The 22,840-nt window shown below is 44.7% G+C and overlaps 1 protein-coding gene across 1 annotated transcript in view; it reads right to left on the bottom strand.

Annotated features, from left to right (window-relative positions):
* Positions 1–537: 537 nt before the first annotated feature.
* Positions 538–22,840, bottom strand: part of LOC142814691 (ATP-binding cassette sub-family A member 17-like) — a 63,166-nt gene continuing 40,863 nt past the window's right edge. The window contains exons 5-6 of the mRNA XM_075893863.1: positions 9,472–9,700; positions 538–847 (exon numbers count right to left, since the gene is read on the bottom strand). Coding sequence (XP_075749978.1) covers positions 542–847; positions 9,472–9,700 — 535 coding nt within the window. The 3' untranslated portion in view covers positions 538–541. The remainder of the gene's footprint in view (positions 848–9,471; positions 9,701–22,840) is intronic.

The raw sequence follows: 22,840 nt of genomic DNA, 5'->3' as shown, positions 1-22,840 counted from the left end.
TATATATATATATATATATATATATATATATATATATATATATATATATATATATATATATATATATATATATATATATATGTACTGTATTGGAATTGGAGAAGAGAGACAGAATCTTAGAGCAGCTGCAAGACTACAACAAAGAGCTGAACCACGCAGCCCATTGCGGTCATTAAAACCCTGTATAATTTGGTAGAGGTGCTGGGCAGTATCGTAGTCTTCTAGCTGCTCCTACAATACTGTCTGTCTCTTCCTCACTACAATATATATCAAACATGACTGTCGCCCCATGTGGAGTTACGACCTGCAGAGTATTGTCAATGCATTGTGTTCCCCGGTATTTCTTGATGGCCACTTCCTCATACTGAAATTTCAGATCTGAAGCACTGTAGGCTGCCTAGTTGTTAGTTGTTTAATTAAACAATTCTAATTTATTACTACTTTATGAAGTATATGTAGCGGTCATAAGTAGGAAGGTTGTTTTTCTATGAATCATTTTGAACACGTGAGTGAGAAGAAAAATAGCATGGCCGCAACACATTTATTCTTTCCCCGTCGGGTATGAATAGCGGCTGGGGAATGCTGAGCGTGGCGCTGGACCAGCGTACAGCTCCCCGGCGCCTCCAGCAGCCGCAGGGCCAGGTCCGGGCGAGGCCGGCGACATGAGAATCGAAGGCGCTGGAGTTGACGGTATCTCCACGAGGCGCCGGTAGAATGCACACTGCAGTACAGTGGTGACCAATACGCGGCAATCGGACAGGCCTAGCGATAGCCGCAGGCCGTCCAGGGCGTCAACCAGCAGCTCCCAGTTGACAGCGTTGTCCATGACACGAAATCGCACGTATGACTGCATTGACAACAATGACAAGAATCGCAGCTGTTCATTTTGCACTCGCAATGTATTTTCCAGTCTGTCACATTAATGAGATGCCAAATTGATAACACATTGATAACATGATAATAAGCTGCCTCTCTGGTACTATACGAAGTGTTTTAGCGGACGCACAGTATTGAGTTTCTTAATTATTTTTTTTATTTAGGTTCAATTGTGCGTGGAGATTTCTGATGACCCAGTGCATGCAGGTACTGAGCTAAAGCTTTCAAAGGACTGAAATACTACTGCACTGGGGGAAGTGCCGTACTATGCGCCGATCACTCAGGCAAACTGGCTAGATTTGAAGAAAACGCGAACGTGAAGGGGGACACAGAAAGTTACGTCAGACAATGCGATTGCGAAGTTTGTCTGTCCAACGTGGCAGAATCGAGTACAGGTCGCGGGTTACTGGCAACGTCCCTTGTCCATTCGCCCACACTTTTAAAAAAATTACTGAAAAGTTTGTACCACGAGTAATTAGAAACAGGGGTTGTTACTTTCTTGGGCCATTCTTTGCTTTTAAGACCTTTTTACTACCTAGGTAAATAGACGCTTAACGGTTGCAATTGTCACTACCTTTTGTGCAACGTTACCATCTTTTTGCCAAGCACCTGTTTCTAGAACTTGTTGAAGAAACCTTTGAGGTTATTATTGCGAGTGCCTTACAACATTTTTTCCAGCACAAAAATTCATTCAAGTTTATTGAGGCACTGTATGTAAGCTTAGTACCCAGTCGTGGGCCTAGTAAATTAGGCCATATTGAGGCGGTGATATGCAGAATAGAGAAGACATACTGTTTGTCTCACTTAGCCCCGATGACAAACTCTGGCGTTGCTGTGGTCGCGGCAATGTGACGTCACGGCAAGGACTCGCCTTCTTCGCCGCCACTTGTCTCGTTTTCCTACGCCCACCGCGTACTCGCTCTTTAGCAATACGCTGGTGGTCACTCCTCAATTGCGTGACACAAGTTTCTCTACATACTATGGTAAAGGCTTATAAGCAGTGAAAGATATCGAGGCTGTAAGAAATTTGCATAACTTAGCTTAGCCTAGGCAGACTCTCGTCCGAACGGGAAGTTGCGTACACCAAAACATGAGTGCTATAAGTAATTATGCTAAAGGATGCTAATGTGATTATAATTCGGTATAGGCTCAGGTATGGGAACAAATGTCTGCCAAAGTATCAAAAATGAAATTATGATGATTACGATTCACTATATACCTTGGGCTTTACCGCAAAAGTGCCGCAACCATCTGCGAACAATCTAGATAATTTGAAAGAATTGATCTTGCTCCAACGCGAGACTGCCTATCATATGCACAAGCTTCTCACATTCGGAAGATAAACTACGTTGCTGCCACACGTAATGTTTTCAGAAATTGTTTTGGATATATCTGTTTACATGGATCATATATACATGTTACTTCTCAACAGTCACCAGGGATTTTGTAGTCGTAATTCCTGATTTGCGTGAAATGTTGTGGTTATTTACCGTTGAGTCAAAAGCAAGAATCATCACTTCACAGGGGACAACCGCTGATAGCAACGATTCCAACACAAATGCCAGGAAGTCGAAATGAACATTATCAATGGCGCAGTCAGCGACGAGCTCCAAGTAATGTTTAAACAACATTCGCCTCAATTAGACAATGACTTGTCTCGAACGTCATGTCCACGTACAGGTAATCAGCTGCAAGGAAAGTTATTTATGAGGTGGCTACCTAAGCTAGTAGTTACGAGTGCGACAGCCTGTTGCTACGATTTTGCACGAAGATTGAATCCGAGAGCAATGATAATTTCCATACATAAACTCAACCGCGCCTAAGCTCCACAATTTTGGGGAAATAAAGCTCCAAAATTATTGCGAGAGAAACATGAAACTGAACAATGTGTTGAGTGAGTGCGAGCATGCTCAAATGGCCGCGTGCACGCTATGAGCGTGGTATGTTGTAATGTTCTTACATTACATGGGTGTCAGGATTATCATGTTTGCAACAGTCATATATTTCGTCATCCATTGACGTCACGTAGCATCAAATTTGGTATCGCGACTCCAGTGATTCATGCGGCACCTAGCGGCAATATAGGGACGCTGCGTACTGAGGTCCGAACAGTCTAAGCGCCAGTCGTACATGGTAGGAGCACGGTAAGATGGTGCTGCCGGTAAAGAAAAAAAAAAACGAATGGCCAAGCATATTTCTTCTTTCCAAGTAAGATACCAGTGTTGAATTGTTAACTCGAACCTATTAAATGACCATTGTATCCAGTGACTACACGTCGCTTCGGCACACGCAGTATGTAAGCAGATTTCGCAGAGATGTGGCGCGCCAGGTGCATTACACACACAACGCGACCACTTCAAGAAAGCCGCTCGCGCTTGCGGGACCACTGGCGCCGACTAAAATAAGATGTCACAAGTCAACAACACGCTTCCCTTCTACAAAGCAGCGCGAACTGCAATCACACTGCAGAAAACTCAATATTTGTGTTAGCGACAACGGACGTGGTGGCCTCCGTGAATACGCCATGCTGCAACTCCGTAGCGCCCTGTCATGTTCATTTGAGTTGTGAAAATATGGAGCTAGCAAAACAGCCGCGAGCGCATCATGAAGGGCCCAATATACTCCTATGTAGCGATGACGCGCGCACGCTGGGCACAGCGACGCTACGTTAGCAAAACGCGAGCACTGTATAGTCTGACGCCAGGCGCGACTAGCATCCGTCGGCGCGGCCCGACAGAAATCGGCGCAAAATGCGACATGCTGCATTTCACGCCGATGCGTTATCCACACAATACTGCATCTGCCCTTTTTCGTGATGGAGGGACGCTGGACGCGCTGAAACCGCACATGCGTCAAAGCAACCCAGTGAGGCGCATGCCTGCGAGTATATGGCAGGACCGGCGCCTGGCGTTGCAACGCCGGCGTGACGCGACAAAATGAACGCCGGCGAGCACGCGCACCGCGTCCCATCGAAAGGTATTGGCGCCTTGACTGCGGCCTGTAGTCATGTTCTCACATGACACGCATCTCATGATTATCATAACTCACCAGTCACATACCTTTGTCATCAATTGGCGTCACGTAATACCAAATTTGGCATACGAGAAGCTATCGAAACGGCCGCGAGCACATCAGTGTGGCATGTAGTCATGCTATTACATGACACGCATGTCGAGATTATCATGTTTGGATGTGTCATTTACATATGTCGTCCATTCACGTCGGGTAATACTGAGTTTGGTACGTGTGAAGCTAGCAAAACGGCCGCAAGCGCATCATGAGCGTAGCATGTAGCCATGTTGTTACATGACACGCATCTCATGTTTATCATGTCCTCACCAGTATTATACTTTCGTCATCAACCACGTCCCGTAATACTAAATTTTGTATAATTGAAGCTAGCGAAACTGCCGTGAGCACATCATGAGCGTAGCATGTGGTCACGTTCTTACATTACACGCATGTCGTGATTATCATGTTTGGATGCGTCATTGACCTACGTCGTCCATTCGCGTCACATAATACCGAATTTGGTACATGTAACGCTAGCATAATGGCCGCGAGCGCATCATGAGCGTGGCATGTAGTGTTGTTGTTACGTGATACGCATGTGATGAATTCATGTTAGGGCGTGTGGCTTGTGTTCGCCATGCAATCATGCCATACTATATCAGTTCTGCAAAATGCCATGTGAACGAAACCACTGCACGAGCTGCAGTACTATGAAATGTGAATCATGACATTCATGATATAAGTGTTATAATTTTCATGTTAAGACTAGTTAACTATGTTTTTTATACAGTCTTTTTATGCCGTACCAATTTTGGTATCGATACCATTATCGAAACAGCCAGGAGAGATAAAATTCGTAGACGACTTGTTAGATAGATACGTTCAAACTCGCCGAAGTTCGCTAAGAAATGCTCGGCATTTAAAATATATTCCGAAATGTGGAAGCGCCTAAGCATGAGATAGCTATTTACTACGTGCACATATGTGTGCGAAGCGCGTTAAGGCATGCCAGCGAGGGCATGTGACGGAGCAGCCGATCGAGCTCGCTATTCACAGAGACAAAAGAAAGGGATAAGGGGGCTCGTGCAGGCAAGACAGTTTGTAACGCAGACAGAACCGGTCGGACGGCTACCGAACCCGCATCGTACCGCATCTTACGCTCTCCTGGTTATCTTTGCGATCTGCAGCCTAGTTCTTCTATAGCACGTTTACATTCCTCATTTCAAATGAAACTAATTTAAGTACTTTCGCTCACGACCGTTGCGCCCAGAATGCGTTCTTCAAATGGGTACCTAAGTGTGCATGACGGCCGTGACAAAACGGGTGAAAGAAAATATACAAGATCCGGGCTCCAGAACAAGGAAACGTGTTATCTGTGTCGTGAGTTGCAACAGTATAGTGTTGGAGTGAGGAAACAATATATATAGTCCATATCACCACAACATTGGCTAATAGCGGCAAAAATATATGGCGCGCAGCTGGCGTTCACGGCTTCGACGCGGCTTTCACAGCAGAGAAAGCCCTTGGTGCGGCACGCATTGCCGGGGCGCGGGAGTTCACTGCAGAAGGCCCTCACTCCTCCCATGTATTCGTGTGGCGCTTTGGACACTCTCCCTATTCTATATCGCTCTACCTCCACTACATTGTCTCTCATAATGATATCGTGGTTTTCAGATGTAGAACCCTCAATATTGTTAACATCTTCCGGTTATGCAAAGCATCAAGATGGCATTACCTCCAAGTTACCCCCCCCCCCCCTTACTTTGGTCTTTTATGCTAAATATCCATTGAAAACACTTAATGGTCGATCCTCCATACTTTTATTTCTGCCTTAGAAAGGTATGCTTTCCCATTGCGTTACTATTTCACTATCAGAGATGACTGCGTCTTAATTCAAATTGCTCAGAGTTTGTCAGTTCCAACTAGTAGCAGAATTACTACTGTTTCTTCAAAAATATTTTCGCGGTTTATTTCGTACTGAATTCAACTTTCATTGCGTCATCTTTACTTGTGTAACGTTGTACGGGTTAAGCAAACTAAGCTAAAATTCTTCAAAGTTGAACTAACTGCAGTCGTTAAACTAACGACGAACAGTGCATTGCCGGTATACGTGAAGCAAACGTCGGAGACAATTTATTTTACAGAAAATAAGGTCTCCTGCGTTAAAGCTCCGATAAACTTGTCTTTTCCTTCATGCGACAATCATCAAGCATAAGGGCGAAGGCGACCGCAGGTGCAACTAATCATGCGGCCGGCGGTGCACAGCGAGCGACTTGCCAGCACGATGAAAGAACCGTGCCTGTGAACGGTCACGTCGCCTTAAATAGGCTATATAGATATCGAAATTACCTCGTAATACACCGCGAACAGTGGACACCTATCTATTGTTAATTTGTGACTGTAAAGTAACCACGACCAATGTTACGCATGATCCGCATGTTGCGTGTATTGTGTAAGTGTGATTCTTAAAAGAGAGAAAAGAAGATAAAAGTGAGCCTGTAACGGTCTGCAACATATAGTGCGACACCTCTAAAGTGGCTCAGGAGGGAAGGGGATGAGTAGAGATTAAAAGGGATCGGGATGATAGAAAAGAGATAGGGATAGAGATTAGGACACCCACATACAGAAGTAAAAAGAAGATAGAGAAAGATGGGGACACGGTCGAAGGAGTCCGAGGACAGGGCGCCACTCAGCGAGAGCTTTATGGCGTTAAGGAGATGGCAGAGGCTGTGCTGGTCGGCCAGGGCTGCGTTGTCGTATGAGATCGCGGGGGCACAACCGGATGGCACGGAATCCAACGCCGGTGATCGTTTAGCCGTACTCCTCGTAAGCTTAGCGAGGCCGTCAGCAAGCCGACGCGGTATAGCATCGGCGGGACACCTGACTGCTTCACCAGCTTTTCTGCATAAGCGCCGCTGCTATGTTGGTGTTTCCGGAGTCGTGAACCTGCACTGCGAACGCTACTTCGGCCGACATGATCGAATTTCAGCTGATAATTTGTATTCTCTTACTGGAGGGGTGTTGGAGATTAGATGAATAGATAATAAAAGATCAGTGCGCTTCGGTGCTATGAATGAGCCCGTGTAAATTTTCACGTTACGGTGTGAATGTTTATAGTTTTTTTAAGCCGAGCAAAAGTCGCCCACTGGCACTACATGGCAGGTCAAAACACTGTTTTATATATATTCGATAGTTTCATCTCTGTAGTGCAGCGTGGGCGGTCAGTGTTTGCGGTGTTTTACTTGTATACATAGAAGTGTGTGTGTTGCATAACCAATATACTGCATTCTCTAGTGCTGAATACATTGGAATAAACTTAAAATCTACTCCACAATTGCAGGGTCGCTATTTTTTTTCAATAGTCCAGACAGTTGAAAAGTTAGTCCCAGTGGATAATTCTACGAGACCAACATTTAAATTCAGTGGAGTAAGTGCTAGCGGGTAACAGTTGAACCCTTGCAGAGTCTCCCGCAGTTAGTCCAAAATATTTTAAAATTTGTGACAGTCCATTTAGTCCCCTAAAGAACCATTGGTATACTCAACTTTAGTTGTTTTTTTTTTCGACTTAGAGTGCAGTGTCACTCGTGTCCATGGCAACGAATAAGGAACATCCTCAGAAAATAGCGTCTCTTGAACGTGTTATTTTATGAGCTAGCAGTAAAAAAAAAAAAAAAATGAGGTCCCCTTTACTGTAGGCGTCCGTTTACCATGGTGTATACCTCGGGCCCTTTGTGCGTGGCCTTTGAGTTTTGCCGCCGCAGCTTGTGAAACACGCGTGCTGTTGAAGCTGATATCATAGGGCACGCAGAAAGAAGCACGTGGTGGAAACATTCTGCGTAAGACATTTAGACAATCCCACTTTTTTACAACCTAGTTAAATGAAGTATTCTTCACAGTTTTGGGCGAAAGCTTTGGTGCCAATGAGTGGCCTCGCAGACCGGCAAAGTCTTGACCTTGCCTGTCAGAGTATTCGCCCGCCCCACGTGACTGCTGTGATCATAGGTATTTTAATGACTTTCTCGAACGCTATAGCGCTCGCAGGCCCGTAAGAGCGCCATTTGCCTCATGCAAAGGTGACCATCCCGATCTCCTGAGTGACGCCAATGCTGCGGTCGGTAATTAACTGTCCGTGCTAATGAGATGACTCATCAAACGCGAGAATTGACCGGCGTTCCGCGTTGGTGTCTCCCGCCGGCGGGATCAACACGAGTGATCTGAAATCATAATGTCATGATGGAGTCACTATATCACGTAGTTCGACGCCACCAATCTTCGAAATGATAGAGCCATAATGGCGTCATAGCGACAACGTGTTGGTGCCGCTTCATGACACCATAGTTCGCTCAAAGGTTGGCTGTTCAGAGATGCAGTGATTTGCCAAACTATTTTCCCACTGCCTCCGATCGTGGCGGTAGTGTAGAAACTAGGTCGAGTACAGCAAACTTTAGTAGGATGGCAGGACAGGATAGGTCCATCAACTTGGAGGGAAGATATGATGGCTCTCAACTTACTGTCGTGTTAGGCGAGTGCATAAAGAACCCGCTGAATTTTGTAATGCTATTTCAATGGGCTAGGGTAGGCACTAATACCAAACGTGTTAAATCTCAGTCGTTACTTTAAACAGAACCATAGATTTTTCTTTATTCTATAGAAGAGCTTGCTGAACATTAAAAAAGTGGAAGGAGTTGCTGCTCAGGAGTTTTTCGCTACCGAAACGATACTATCATTCCGTGCTGGCGCCACCAATAAACCCTCAAATTTCCTTCAAAGCATCAAATCTTCCGATCGGCCTATTCGCCACAAAATGCGTGTAAGGGATCCACTCTTATCCCTTCTGCTGCAGTTGACCTTCAGTCCGCTTTCATAGAATTGCAGGAACTCTTTCTAAAGAGTGTTTTTTGCACACATTTGTTAATATCATCATGGGTTTCACGTTCCAACACCACCTTATGATTATGAGAGAAGCCGCAGTGAAGGGCTCCGGAAATGTTGACCACTTGGTGTTCTTTAACGTGTGGCACTCAAATATGACCAAATGAGCCTGCTGCTTTTTGAATTTGCCAAAAATGCAGTCGACACAACCGGGATTCGATCCCGCGACCTGGGGGTGAGCATCCCAGTGCTTTAGCCACTAGATCACCGTGCGTACATTTGATTTCCAGTGTGGTACAAAAAGTATTCTAGGCGTTAAGATATACTCCTGTTTTATATGTAGCGTGTGTATACACACTCTACTTAAAGAATATGAGCACAGTAGGGTTTGTTTGCACCGCATACTTAACAAGGCATGCCTTGTCCAGTGGATGAGACACTCGATTTCTACGTGCGTGGATGAGACTGCACACGGCTGCGCCGATAACAATAATAATTATCCTTTCCTACTTGTTTAGTTATAGAGCTGATATAGTCTTGCATGAAAGAGCAAAGGACACACGTGCATGCAGATACTTTGTTTTTTTCTGCGAGTCGGGATGCGAATTTTCATGCATTTTAAACAACAGGACAGTGGTGGAGGTTCGAATAACTACACTGGAATTATGCTGCTCGTTTCTAATCTCTCTGCAGATGTTTAGCTAGTAGTACCTGCAGGGTGGTGACACCGAGAGTGCGATCCGGGAACAGGCTCTGCACGGTTTCCGTGATCTCCTGCTGTGCAGCTTGAGCAGTCATTCCACTCAAGCCATCCAAAGACATGGTGATCTCGTATCCGCGCTCCGCGCCTGGATACAGTTCCTCCTCGCGCAGCAGGCGCCGCGCACGTCCACGATGCAAGAACAGCACTCGTGAACCCACCGCTTCGGCTTCTTCAATGCTGCACGTAAGAGGCACCGCACATACTGACCATTCTAGAAGACATGCTGAAAAGCGGCGTTGTCGAACACAGCACATCACTTTTCTGGTACCTTTTACTCTGATACTCCTGGTAAACCCTGACAAAAACGAACAATAAACGATGGAAACAGTGATAAGAGAAGTAGTATCATGGAGATACTTGCTGAAATCGCGTTTTGGGGGATATTAGCTAGCCCCTAATGTGACTCACACAGGTAACTCGCATAAACCTTACGAAAACGTGTGTACCTTTGAATAGAAGCTGTTTCCTGAACCTCAGAGCACGTGTGGCTCAAGCTTTGTGCTTCTTTTTTTTATCCTGTCTTCATCATCATCTGTATTTTCATACTTGTAATTTCAATTTTACAAATACATATGTAATAAAATCAAAAGCTGGGCCAGTTGGTTTGACGACATTCTTGGTAACACTTCAGCGCGCACACAGAGGACAGGAGAACGGAAGACTAGGAGACGAACAAGCGCGAACTCAAAGCTCAGTTCAGAGAAAGAAATACACAAAATATGTAACCCAGAGTAGCTGAGTCCCCACATCATCCCCGCAATTCTGTAGAACAATCTGCAGAATTATGGCCACTGAATCATGGAGACAACCACACTTTTACAAAGTATGCTTACGCGTAACCTGTCATGTAAGATGTGGGGACTCATCTGGCAGACGCATGTTTCTAGGCTGGTGCATGGCATCAGATAGGTCCACTGAGTTTTTCTGGAATACCGTTTAACCACACCTGCAGACTTATAAGAAGGCTCCAAGTGCAGAAGGATAAGTAGTTGGTGTCAGAAACTACTTTGTGACGGAAAATGACGAAGGTTTCCTGAGACTTGGACCAAAATTTGCAGTGGAACCTTTATTGAACCCTCCCCCCCCCCCCAAAAAAATGCTACCCGCCTCGAGAGCCATTTTCAGGCTGGTCTCCCAAGGTGTGTATTTGAGTGTGTTGATGCAATAGCTAAGGCGAGGACTGTAAGGAGGACTGCCAAAAAAGTGGATTTAGATGCCTCTAATCTTTTTTCGAGGGGACTACGTGCTGTCACGGCGGATAGAGGGGGGCGCTTTGCGTCAATGCCGGATGGTGTCGTTAGTGAAAAAGCAAATCAAGCTGTCACTAAAATTTAAAAACAACTAATGTAAAACCCCAAAAGGGTAAGCAACGAGCTGTAACTTTTACGGATTCGCTTAACCTAGAAAGCTTGGCTTCAGCAGTCAAAAGAGCAATAAGTGCGCGTTTAGAAGCATTCGTTTCTCGTAAAACACACAAGCTGGATCAACAGTTAAGAGTGATAGTCTCTGAAAGAAACACGTGGCAATTTCAAGTTGCTTGCTAGCTTCAAAAACACCTTTCAACGTTGAAGATTTATGACCCACTAGTAATACCTCATTCGGAGGTTGTCGTTCAATATTTGGGCAACAAAAATTTGGGAAGTTGCAGTGCCTTCAGTGTTGACGTGCAAGACCTCTACTATTCTATCCTCCACGCGAAACTAATAAAAAGTGTCAAGTCATGTATCTGTTATGAAAAAGATGAAGTCAAATTCACAAATGATACTTGAAATCTACATTTGTTGAATGGGAGAGTGACATGTATGTCCAAAATTTAGGGGTCTGCTTTGGCTCGAAAGTAGCGCTGGTTCTCAGTGATATTTTCTTGGCCGGAATAGACAGGAATATTCATAAAGAATTCCTTGGTCTAGACAAAAAAGTTTTTTCGGTTCATTGATAATGATTTAATTATCTCTGAGAGAGACGTACAAGGCTGCAGTGTTCTGTATGTTCTGAAGGTCTTAAGGGAATAAGGAATGGGTCAGAAGTTCACACCTGAGGTTGCTCATAATAACCAGTTTGCAGTTTCTTGACCTAACACTGCGCCTACAATCAGGACACATTTGTTGGTTGTATATTCATAGGACAGTAAAATGTCTTCTCAATTTTAGCTGAGGCCATTCCGAAATTGGAAAAATTAAAATCGCTGTGTCTTGTTTAAGAAGTGGCTTGTCAAAGTATTGCATTCACACTATGAATTTGGCATTTTCACGCAAAATCATCAGTCTATAATTGCTGCATTCCCAGAAAATGTTCTGAGCAGAGCCGTCAAAAAGATTATTAGGATTTAAAGATTGTCACAGAACACAAGTCTACATAAAAAGACGCAACGAAAACACTTTGCTCTTTTAACTTACGTTCACCGGTTTTCATATGGGCTCAAGCATATAGCCAATTGTTTTGCTGTAGACGTTGTTTTTAGGACACCTAATAAGATTTAATGCATTTGCGTGAAGTGGGCAATAATGTGACAAAGTTGAGAAGAAATGTGCTTGCCTTGCAAAGGAATGTGGACAATTTGTAAAGTACAGGATGGGGTAGTTTATTCATTGCCCCTAATATGCGGTCGCGTATATATAGACCAAACTTTAAAGAATAGCATTCACTTAAACCTAGCCGAGCATTTCAGCATCTGCCAATTTTATTCAGCTTGGTGTGACACGATCATTTTGTTTATTCACAAAGACAAGCTGACTCGGGAATTAGTAGAAGCGTTTCATATCAGAAGGTACGCTGAAAGATACGTAAGCAGCCTATCTATGGCACTAACTGACAAGGAATTCACCTGTTGAGCAATACTTGACTTCTACATTCTGCTGCACGTTGTATATACCACTTATGTAAAAAATTAGTGTCAGGGTGTGTTATCGCTCTTCCTTTGCTTTTCGTTAACACATGCGCTCTTGAGCCACCTAGGGATATATATTTCACGTATTTTTTTCAATAAATTGAGTTGTGTATTCACGCTTGTTTGTCTCCTAGCCTTCCGTTCTCCCGTCGGCAGTGTGCGCATCGAAATGTTACCAAGAATGTTACCAATACATACTTGCCAGCTTATTATTTCTTAAAGCATCACAGCGCATAGATTCAAGGTTATAAATTTAACATGTGCACTTCAGTGTCTGCAGTTGCCAACGACGCTTTAACTAGGTGATTAAGTCTGCGCGTGGACAATGCTAATCCATGGTCAAAGTTTATACACGCGATCGTAGACAGCATCATATTTTTTAACAATTTAAAACAAATACGAGAAAAACTTTAATTACTGGAGTTACGTACGTAATAAATCCAATGCTTTAACGTGAACTTGAGAGACAGGTCTTGCAGAGCTGTTGAGTGTGGAAAGACTCAATTTCACGTTTCTAGCCAACGAAGATGTTCGGATATCGATGAGCGATTATGACAGAAAAGCGCCCATATCTCGATCACTACAACCAAAACGAGGGTATAGGGCTTCGACTACAAGTATTAGAAGACTGCAAATCAAACCAAACTTATCAATGCGTCCTCTCTAAGGAGAACATTCTGATGCCCAAGCAACACGTTAGAAATTACTTCGTCACTATCGGTTCTTGTACAGCTCCACACAGATGGTGCCACCACTTTACCTATTATTAAGTCAAACGCTTAAATACATATGTGAGAAGTAACCTTGTGCAATCAGTGACCATGACGTGAACGCGTCGTGACAAAAGCAGTCTTTCTGAGACGCGTGTGTCGGAAATTCTGAATAACTGGAAAAAATGCCATCGACGGTTACAACACTACAAAGTGCGGATTCTGAGAGCGTCTGCATAGTTTCTTGATTCTACGATAGGTTGAGCCCCGCCGCGGTGGTCTAGTGGCTAAGGTACTCGGCTGCTGACCCGCAGGGCGCGGGTTCGAATCCCGGCTGCGGCGGCTGCATTTCCGATGGAGGCGGAAATGTCGTAGGCCCGTGTGCTCAGATTTGGGTGCACGTTAAAGAACCCCAGGTGGTCGAAATTTTCGGAGCCCTCCACTACGGCGTCTCTCATAATCATATGGTGATTTTGGGACGTCAAACCCCACATATCAATCAATCAATACGATAGGTTGAGGCAAATGATTATGCTTTAGCAGTGCCCACCTCTGGATTCTCGGATCAATAACTTTGACCATCTGCTTGGGCAGCCTCGTTTCGCCGCTGCGGCAGGCGACGCACGTTCGAAATTCACATCGTTCATAAAAACTGGCTGAGAATGTTTTGAATCTTGACACAAGGTTTTCATTAACCTCCTCAGTCCAGAGAATGTACCAATAAAAATAACTTCTGCAAAACTGTATCATTTGACTTCCTGCCTTAAAAAACAAACGCAGAAAATTTAGAATCCGGGGATTAATTCGAAGAACCTGAGGTGAGGCCTGAGCAATAGAATGCGGGGAATTGAATGGTTTTCTCAAAGTGTTTGCATAGTTCTGGTCTATGGAAGTATCTAAGATTGAGTGCAACAAAATATATCAAACCGAAATAACTGTCAATGTGCTCTACAGGGCATCCACAGTTAAAATAATGTAGACGTTCTCGTTCACACTACACCTACGGAAAATACATTTTACTTATCCCGAGGACGCAGCCGAGCGCTCTTGCAGTGCTCAGTCATTTTCATTCGCTCGTTTTGCGAATATGACTGGCCACTTGGTGCCATTTCTCAGGGCTTCGTGAAAGCATTTGACTCTTATTTTGCCAAGACGAATTTGGACAGACTGATACCGAAATGTGACGCTATGTTGCCTTTGAAACAACGGTACCCAATTGGGTACCCAGGGGCTGACGTGGTTAAGATAATAGTGCCGTGACTAGCGGGACTGGCGCGAAGAACTTTGAGTGGCCAATTTCACATCAACCGCACAAAACAACGCGTGCTGCGACTACCTTGCTAACCAGGAGACCACTGCAGGCCTGCAGCTTGAGGGCGCGTTCCTAATCAGTCACTGCCACGGAGAAAGTAACATTTGTTCCCCCGTGGTCACTGCAGACAGGCTTCCGTACACGCAGCGCTTTCATTCCGTATATGTTATCAGTAGACGTACTCGCCGAGTACGACGTACTCGCCAAATCGTACGTGGCAGCGTTGTGTACATAAGGACACCACGTTTTGCACATTGCGCATGCGCAGAATGCAACGCGCACGTATCGCATTACGTACGTGGTCGCTATACGCACGCATGCAATGCGTGCGTGCGTACGTAGGAAGTGGTTGCGTCGCTCCTCAACACGTTGGCCACAGCGCTAGATTTCGTTTTGCAAAATGGCGGCATAAAAGGCGAAGGCGTACTACAGCGTATTACAGCGGCTAAAATATGGCCTTAATCGGGTTTGCACACTTCGATTGGCTCATATTGACCTTCTACAGCACGTACTTTTATATTGATCTACCAGATGGCACAACACACTTCACGCTGGTTACGTACGCGGCACGGAGGAAGGAAAGGTGTGTGTACGCGGGTACTACGGCTACGAAGGGGGCAGTAGAGTAAACGAGGAGGCCGTGCCGCATCTCGGCTGATTCTCCGGCGGGTGACAGTAGTGGCGGCGCTGTAGTCAATGGTACTGAAGATCTTAGATTGATTGATTGATTGATTTGTGGGGTTTAACGTTCCAAAACCACCATATGATTATGAGAGACGCCGTAATGAAGGGCTCCGGAAATTTCGACCACCTGGGGTTCTTTAACGGGCACCCAAATCTGAGCACACGGTGAAGATCTTAGGAGCGTCTGCATTGTGAGCGCGTGCGCCGTAGCCAACAGAAGCGTGTATTTGCTAGTTTTTAGCGCGTTTAATACGTTTCTGAGCCCTTGCAAGTGTATGCACACCTGCTACGCGCCATGGTGCACAAGTGAATACGCAGGTACGCCGAAATTGCGTCAACACATTCACTGTTTCAAAGACTTACCGACCAAATAAAAAAAGAACACATTTAGTCGTAATTTGAGCGGATCCGCCTAGCTTCTTACTCAAGCAGCCCTTTGATCTGCGCTACATCATTAGTGGCTACTGGCGGACTACAAAGAAAGGAGAAGTATCAAAATCGTGAATAAATCATACGGTCGCTTTGTCGGCAGTCTCTACGATATTCAGAGCACTGTTCTTCATATGAGCCCACATGCGCTAGATTGTTTCATGAGAAACGCGAGTATAACTAACGTTGTCCCAACATTTATATAGGTGACGACACAGTTTATTCATCGCAGTGTTGCAGAAGATAATATTTATTGTTTTCTGAAAGGCTGAAATTGTTTTAACCGCGTGCTTTCACGCTTTCTGTGCTTCCTTTATGTAAGATCCAAGTGCCTCTAATATCAAGACGCCGAGCTGAAGGAAAGCGTGTAACTAAGAGTACTGAATTTTACGCGAACGTGGTCATCTTAAGCATAATAAATAGGGCCAGTTGTATATATAGCTTGTCTGTTAATCTCCGTAAATTCACTGTAACTATTTCTCATTTTTCATATTGGCGTAACGCCACTGCAAGCCAGCAAATTAATGGCGACGTTTTGTAATATAAGTTTAGTTCTTTTATGAAATGTCTCTCTCTCTCTCTCTCTCTCTCTCTCACAATATATATATATATATATATATATATATATATATATATATATATATATATATATATATCCGCAAGTATATGCACGTAAGTCACACGTCACAACCCATTCACAATATCCATACAGGCGCTATTTTTACGCAGTGCATTTTTCGTCCTACTACGTTAGACTTGAAATAGTTTTGAGACCTCATAGTCGAAAAGGTGACATTTAGAATGCGCATTTGTACAGAGACACGCTAAACGTTCTGCGCAGGGCTATCCGGTTTTTTTTTTTTTTTTTTGAGGTGCGGTTGTGTGCAGCAGAACGACTAACTTTGACAATTGGTGGTCACTGTAAATGCGTGTATATAATTTGGTATACCCTAAAAAGTTTACTTACGAAATCAGTTCGTGGTGTTGGGGGTTCAGATTTCTTTCCTCTTCCCTGTCTACTTACAGCCTCCTGGTTCTGCGTGCGTTTGACATGGTATTTTTCTATCTAACTGCTTTCTGAGCGCATCTAACTTCCAATTATACGGCTTAGTTACTTTGAATATTTCAGACGCCTAACCAACAAAAGAAAACAGTTAATACAGAACGAATCAGAATAAGACATGCCCTTTCTGTTTATTCTGTGCCTTATTTCTTCTAGCAGTGGTTCATCGTGCATTATTTATAAGTGTTGTACCAACTAGCCCAGCAACAAGTTCGGCTCAATTATAGCGAGATTTGAGATATTCACTGCAACGATAAGCCCGCTTTCAATTTTTTTTACATTTAGAATACCTTCCAGCAGCATGTGCAGCATCTATTAAACGTGTTTATTGTGCAAGCATCTATTAAAAGCTTTATTACTAAAGGTTTACAACAACTGCTTGACTTGATAACGACCGACCGACACCGACAGCTGCGTCAGAAATATAGCTGGGTTTGGTATTCACACCGACAGGTATTGGACAGCTTTTAGTTTTGAGCAACGGCCTAGTGTAGAAGCATCGGCGGAGAACAGTAGCTTTATAGAGTAGCCCACTCGCTTTCAATACTTTTCTGTCTGAGTCTGGCCAAATATTTCAAAATATTTTTTGTAAGCTCTGCACAATGCTATAAGTGCTTATGGACCATAAGCACTTTTATTTTCACAATCTAAATTGAGTGTAAAAGAGCCTTTCTACATTCTATCACATTTTAGAAAACAAGCTTTAAGGTTAAAGATTTGTGACAAATAATGTTACCAGATTTTTGGGGGAACAAATTCATTCTGCTGCTATTGCAACGTCGAAACTATTCTTCGTTTCAACCGGCCGAAAAGGCCATATTTTGCGCGCGGCGAAGCATGCCTTCAGTAGTAAGTGGTGGTAGCAGTGGCACTGTCGTCGCCTGCTAAAGTTATCACGCGCGTCTGCTTTTGACGCGACCGTGTCGTCACTGGTGCGAGTGGGTAGTTTCGTGTTCTTAGCATGGTTAAATTTCGTTCATGGTACCTAAGCAGCGACTGAAGTGCTGCACCCCGACTGGATATGCACGGAGAGAAAACATGGGAAAGCTTTCCCTATTTGAAGCAGCTGCCGACCTCGAAAGAAGACAACAATGGTAAAGAAGCTTACACAGGGTGGAAAAGCCGCTCACCGAAGACTCCACGGTTAGCGAGCTTCCATTTTGAGCCGCGCTACGTCATCAGGGAGTACGTTCACGTTGTCAACGGCGCAAAAGCCAGAATCCTGCGAGGTAAGCCCATGCTCAATCTGGAGGAATACCAACGCTTTTGCCAAATCTTCCTAAAAATTAGAGCAAGCGCGTTCCCTCCGAAGGAAGCAGTCACAAGCACAAACGGAACGAGTCGGCTTGGCCAAGGAAGAAGCAGCGCTTGACCAACACTGACGAACAGGATGTTGCGGACGAACCTTCTACCAACAACGACACCCATGCCCCCTTAACTGTCGCAGACTTGAAGCAATTCAAGTTGCCCAATAACTACTGGACGCTCCATGAACTTTGCGAAGACGAAGGGGTGTGCTTTACCTCGTGCTCGTTGACCTCCATCACTGGTGAAGTGCATGTCGAAAAAGCTGTGTTCTTCACAGTTGACAGTGCGAGTGGAGCAAACTCAAGGACGTTTGTGTTGGATAAACTTGTGGCACATGCGGCTGTATCAACGATAAATGGCACGACTAAGCTACAAGAGGAGGCACACGAAATGCATATATGTAAAGGTGCTGTGGCGAGCAACGACGACTACTTGCAAAGCATCCTTACAGAGCACCTGCAACGTCAAGCAAATAAAAAATCTCGAATTGTGTATAGCACCAGGTGCCATGCCAGATCAATAAAAGAAGCAATGCCTTACGTGATCTCTAAGTGCCTAAGGAAAGCGTTGCACAACCGACAGTCGCGGCTGAAGAGGCGCCAAAAGACACTTACACGCCCTTGTTTGATGGTTTCGCGAAAGCTCAAGATTTACAAACTCAAGGACAAGCGTCTCGACGCTAAACTGAGCGTGCTCTCTCAGACATTAAAGAAAGCCAAAAAAGAAAGTGCTGAGATAGTCGAGGAAGTTCTCGCCGAAAAGATGAAGTCACTTTCTCCAAAGCAACAACTTGCCGTGCGCCATTGCTTTCAGGCGTCCAAGAGGAAAAGTTCACGTGAGATGTTGTACGACTAAGAGTGGCTAGTCGGATGCATCCTTTTGAAAACTAGGGGCCCAAAGCTGTATCAGCACATGCGGAAACAACAGATCCTAGCATTGCCCAGTGATTGGACACTTAGGAAATACACGGATCACTACCGAAGCAGCTACGGATTCAACAAAAAAGTGCTTAGTGCACAAAAAAAAAAGGTGGCCCACATAAATCCGTTCAAGAGTCATGCAGGGATAATCATCGATGAAATGAAGCTCTCAGAACATATATTTGTGACCACTGGTGAAAAAATTGATGGTCTTGCATTGCAGCCCTGGCCCCCTACACCCCCGAGGAACAAAAAACCTTACCATGCAACCATGGTCTGGTGGTTATGTTCGTGCCGTTGGTAGGCAAATAGACGCAAGTTCTCGGAGCTTTTTCAAGCAATGAACAGGTCAAAGGTGAGCTCCTGGCTAAAATTGTGCTTGAAGCAACTATTCTCGCTGAGAAAACGGGTTTATTTGTAGACTAAGTAACATGTGACGCGGCTTCATAAAATAAAAAAATGTGGCACGTCTACAACATACGTGCCTCACTAAAAGAAGTTGTTTGCGAAACGACGAACCCAGTCAACTCGAACCAGTACCTCTAAGTTTTTTTTTTACTTTCCTTATCTGGTTAAATATATTTGGAACAGGGTACTACAAACCACTTTCGACACAGCAGAAGGACGTGTGTCCATAGAATTTGTCAGAGAGGTTTTCGCTATTGATAATGATGCTGTGACACTGAAGGACATGCCAGGCATAACTTGCGTTCAGATCTCGTTGAATAATTTTCAAAAAATGAGAGCTAATAATGTGTTTCAACTGTCTTCCCATGGGCCTTTGCAGGCCTTCTTTAATTATTTATCGCGTACAACTTGAAAGGAAAAGTGGCCCCATTGACACCACACAGAAATTATTTTCCATAATGAAAGATTTGATCAGCATCATGACAACCCGCTTCTCATCGGAAGCATTGAGACCTGCTTCAAATAGTGTAAGAAAGATTGAAGACATGTTGTTATTTTTGGAAAAGTGGGAACGTCACGCCCATAAAAGATGTATCAGTGAATTTACTGCGGAAGGCTTAAGGGTTTGCCTCACAAGTACCAAAAATTATTGTGGTACCTGAACAAAGAGGTCAGTTTTACCTATTTGCTTACATCACGGCTCAGTCAGGGCAAGGTGGAAAGTTTTTTTCTTTTTTGAATAGTCAGACTGTCAAACAGTTGCAACACGCACCCCACACCTCATCAGTTCTTACTAACAGTTAACTCTGACTTTCGTATTAACACTTGGCGAACAGTGTCGCAGGTAGCAACGTAGACAAGGACCTACTAATATCCTTGCTTAGCACCGGAGAGCTAGATGAACAAACACGAAGGGAAGGCTTTTTCAATGTTTGGAAAGCGCACGTTGAAGCAGATTTGACTGCGGCCTAAACATCAGAGCGCCATGCTGAAGACCAGAGGTACCACGTACAACGAAGCGAATCGAGGCGGACCTACTACGTGTGTGGATGTGACAAAAAAGTGCGTGCTCCCAAGTTGTTGTTCCGCGTGCACTAGTCTCCGTTTACTTACACCGGAGCAAGCCCGTTGTCTAGCAGCTTCAGCATTGGTGCTACACAATGACAGAGGTGGTTGCTTTATCCTTCGATTGATCTCTTTCGTTTCATCACGCATCTGGAAATGGTGTTTACAGGGTGTTTTTATACGCGAAAAGTTCACCGCGAAAGCCTCCTTGACATGCTCCACATGATCCATCGAGCTTCACCGATGAAGACTGGTTGTTCTGATGCTCTGAGCATACGGAGGTCCTCACTCCACGGGTTATCAGCTTTTATCTGACAACGAGGCTCCACTTCTTTTTTAAAAGACTGAATAAACCGAAGCTAAAGGTGAAGCGGAATTCCGCAGACCACCTGAAACATAGCAGGCTTTATTAGCTTTTATGCTGAACTGCTATCTTGCATACACACGCTCGTGATCACCCGACCACACATGACAGCTTGCGATTGATGTGCTGACACTGATGTGCTGACACTGTTTTGTTTATGTGCCTGTGTTGTGCTGTTTTCGAACAATTTCTGTGCCTGTGTTGCATCATTTCGGAAGTCGTCATTCCACGTGTTAGGTGCCTACGGTTACTGTGTTTACGTTATATGAGATCCACTGGACCACAGTTAATCTCGCGAAATCCACAGGACCACAGACCTCAATGTTAAGGTGCCGAAAGCACATGAGAATTGAGGTCATCACCACAATCACATCAGGCACGAACTTCATGAGCTGTGCACAGAAGCTACAGATCACCTATGCTTCATCCATCAGAGCGGGAATCCTTGAAAGCGGCTTGCATTTCATTCCAATCACTTGCACTTTTTTTCCCAGTATATTCTGGAGGTGCGCTTTTCCTGCAAATCAGCGGACTCCTAAAACAAGTTTTTTGTATAATAAATAATGTTTACGTATAAATAGGACCATTATTAGGATGTAGTGCAACCTGTGTTAAGGTCGCAATCATGATGATCTTTCGCATCTCTGAAGCCATGTTTTCTTTAATCAACGCATTACCAGCTGTTTTTGACGAGGCGCTCCTACCGATGTTCACAATACATTGATTTAACTGATATGTGGGGTTTAACGTCCCAAAACCACCATAAGATTATGAGAGAAGCCGTAGTGGAGGGCTCAGGAAAGTTCGACCACCTGGGGTTCTTTAACGTGCACCAAAATCTGAGCCCAGGAGCCTACAACATTTCCGCCTCCAGCGGAAACGTAGCCGCCACAACCGGGAATTGTTCCCGCGACCTCCGGGTCAGCAGCCGAGTACCTTAGCCACTAGACCACCACGGCGGGGCGGTGTTCACAATACAGAAGTAGTTTAAAACACATCGAACTTCAGGTATCGTGTGTAATATGCCAAGGCTAGAAAGCCTGACTGTGCCAATCAGATTTTTTTTCTCAATGTTTTCATAACTACGGTAACCATTTTAACGGTTCAACCTCCACAAAATGAAAAATTTTTGATCTCTCACAAGGGTTTTATGGAACTCGAACTAAGTAGGTTGGAGTGTCTAACTTCAAGGGTAACGACATCACGTTTTAATCATGAATGACGGGCAGGTACAAAGAAATCTGCCTTAAAAAAGTGCGCCGGAGGAGCCGAAGCCTATAGCAGTTCCTGTGCGCGGTGAGTGGCTCGCTATTTAAGCACTATGCGACTGCAGCGCTGCCGCTAAGGGCAACGCTGAAGGGAACAGGTGGTGAGGCGCGGTCACACCACGCAACACTTCGAGTACACTCTACTACAGCGTACTAAAAGCCCATTCGTGGCAAACGATTCCACGTAACGCAAGGCACTTGCGCGATGCATAGGTAGCACCATTCCGCAGTCGTAAAGCTATCTAGTAATAGCATCATCGGCGATTGAACGATGTAGCGCACAATCGTGGCGCTGCAGAACCTTTGGTTTCTCGGCTGTCATCAGGCACTTGTCATTGGGCGTATTCAGCAGTCGCGTACGCTGTGCGAAATAGGCGGCGTACGCAGCGAAGCGCGCTACCACAATTTTAGTTTACCGCTCCCTGTTGCATTTCACTGAACTAGGTAAGTCGTAAGCAAGACGCAAGGGTTTCTGAAGAAAGTCCCCGAAAAAAAAATGCTGCATATCCACGGAGTGAATGATGCAGAGTGGGGCGAAGCATCTATTCGTCCATTCGTTCTTGCTTCCGTTCGTCCATGCGTCCATCTATATGTGAACGTCCACGCGTCCATCCGCCCGTTCGTGCGCACGTCTGTTCGTGCGTGCAGCCATCCATGCGTCCGTTCATGCGTCTGTCTGTGTGTCCGTTCGTCCATGTAGTCAACACTCCAAGTACCACCATCTCGCATCTTTTCATCTTATATTCCGCATATAAAAGCACCGCCATCCAGCGGACATTACAAGGACTGAACGAGAGGTGGCACACGCACAATTTCTTACGGCTTGCGCTTCGTGTCTACTTCCCACCTTTAACCACCTCGAGTTCATGGTATATACTAGTTCACTGTATTCATTGCAC

Source organism: Rhipicephalus microplus, chromosome 4, assembly GCF_043290135.1.
Source record: "Rhipicephalus microplus isolate Deutch F79 chromosome 4, USDA_Rmic, whole genome shotgun sequence".
Taxonomy (NCBI): Eukaryota; Metazoa; Arthropoda; class Arachnida; order Ixodida; family Ixodidae; genus Rhipicephalus; species Rhipicephalus microplus.
This window is presented reverse-complemented; position numbering and strand designations above follow the sequence as displayed.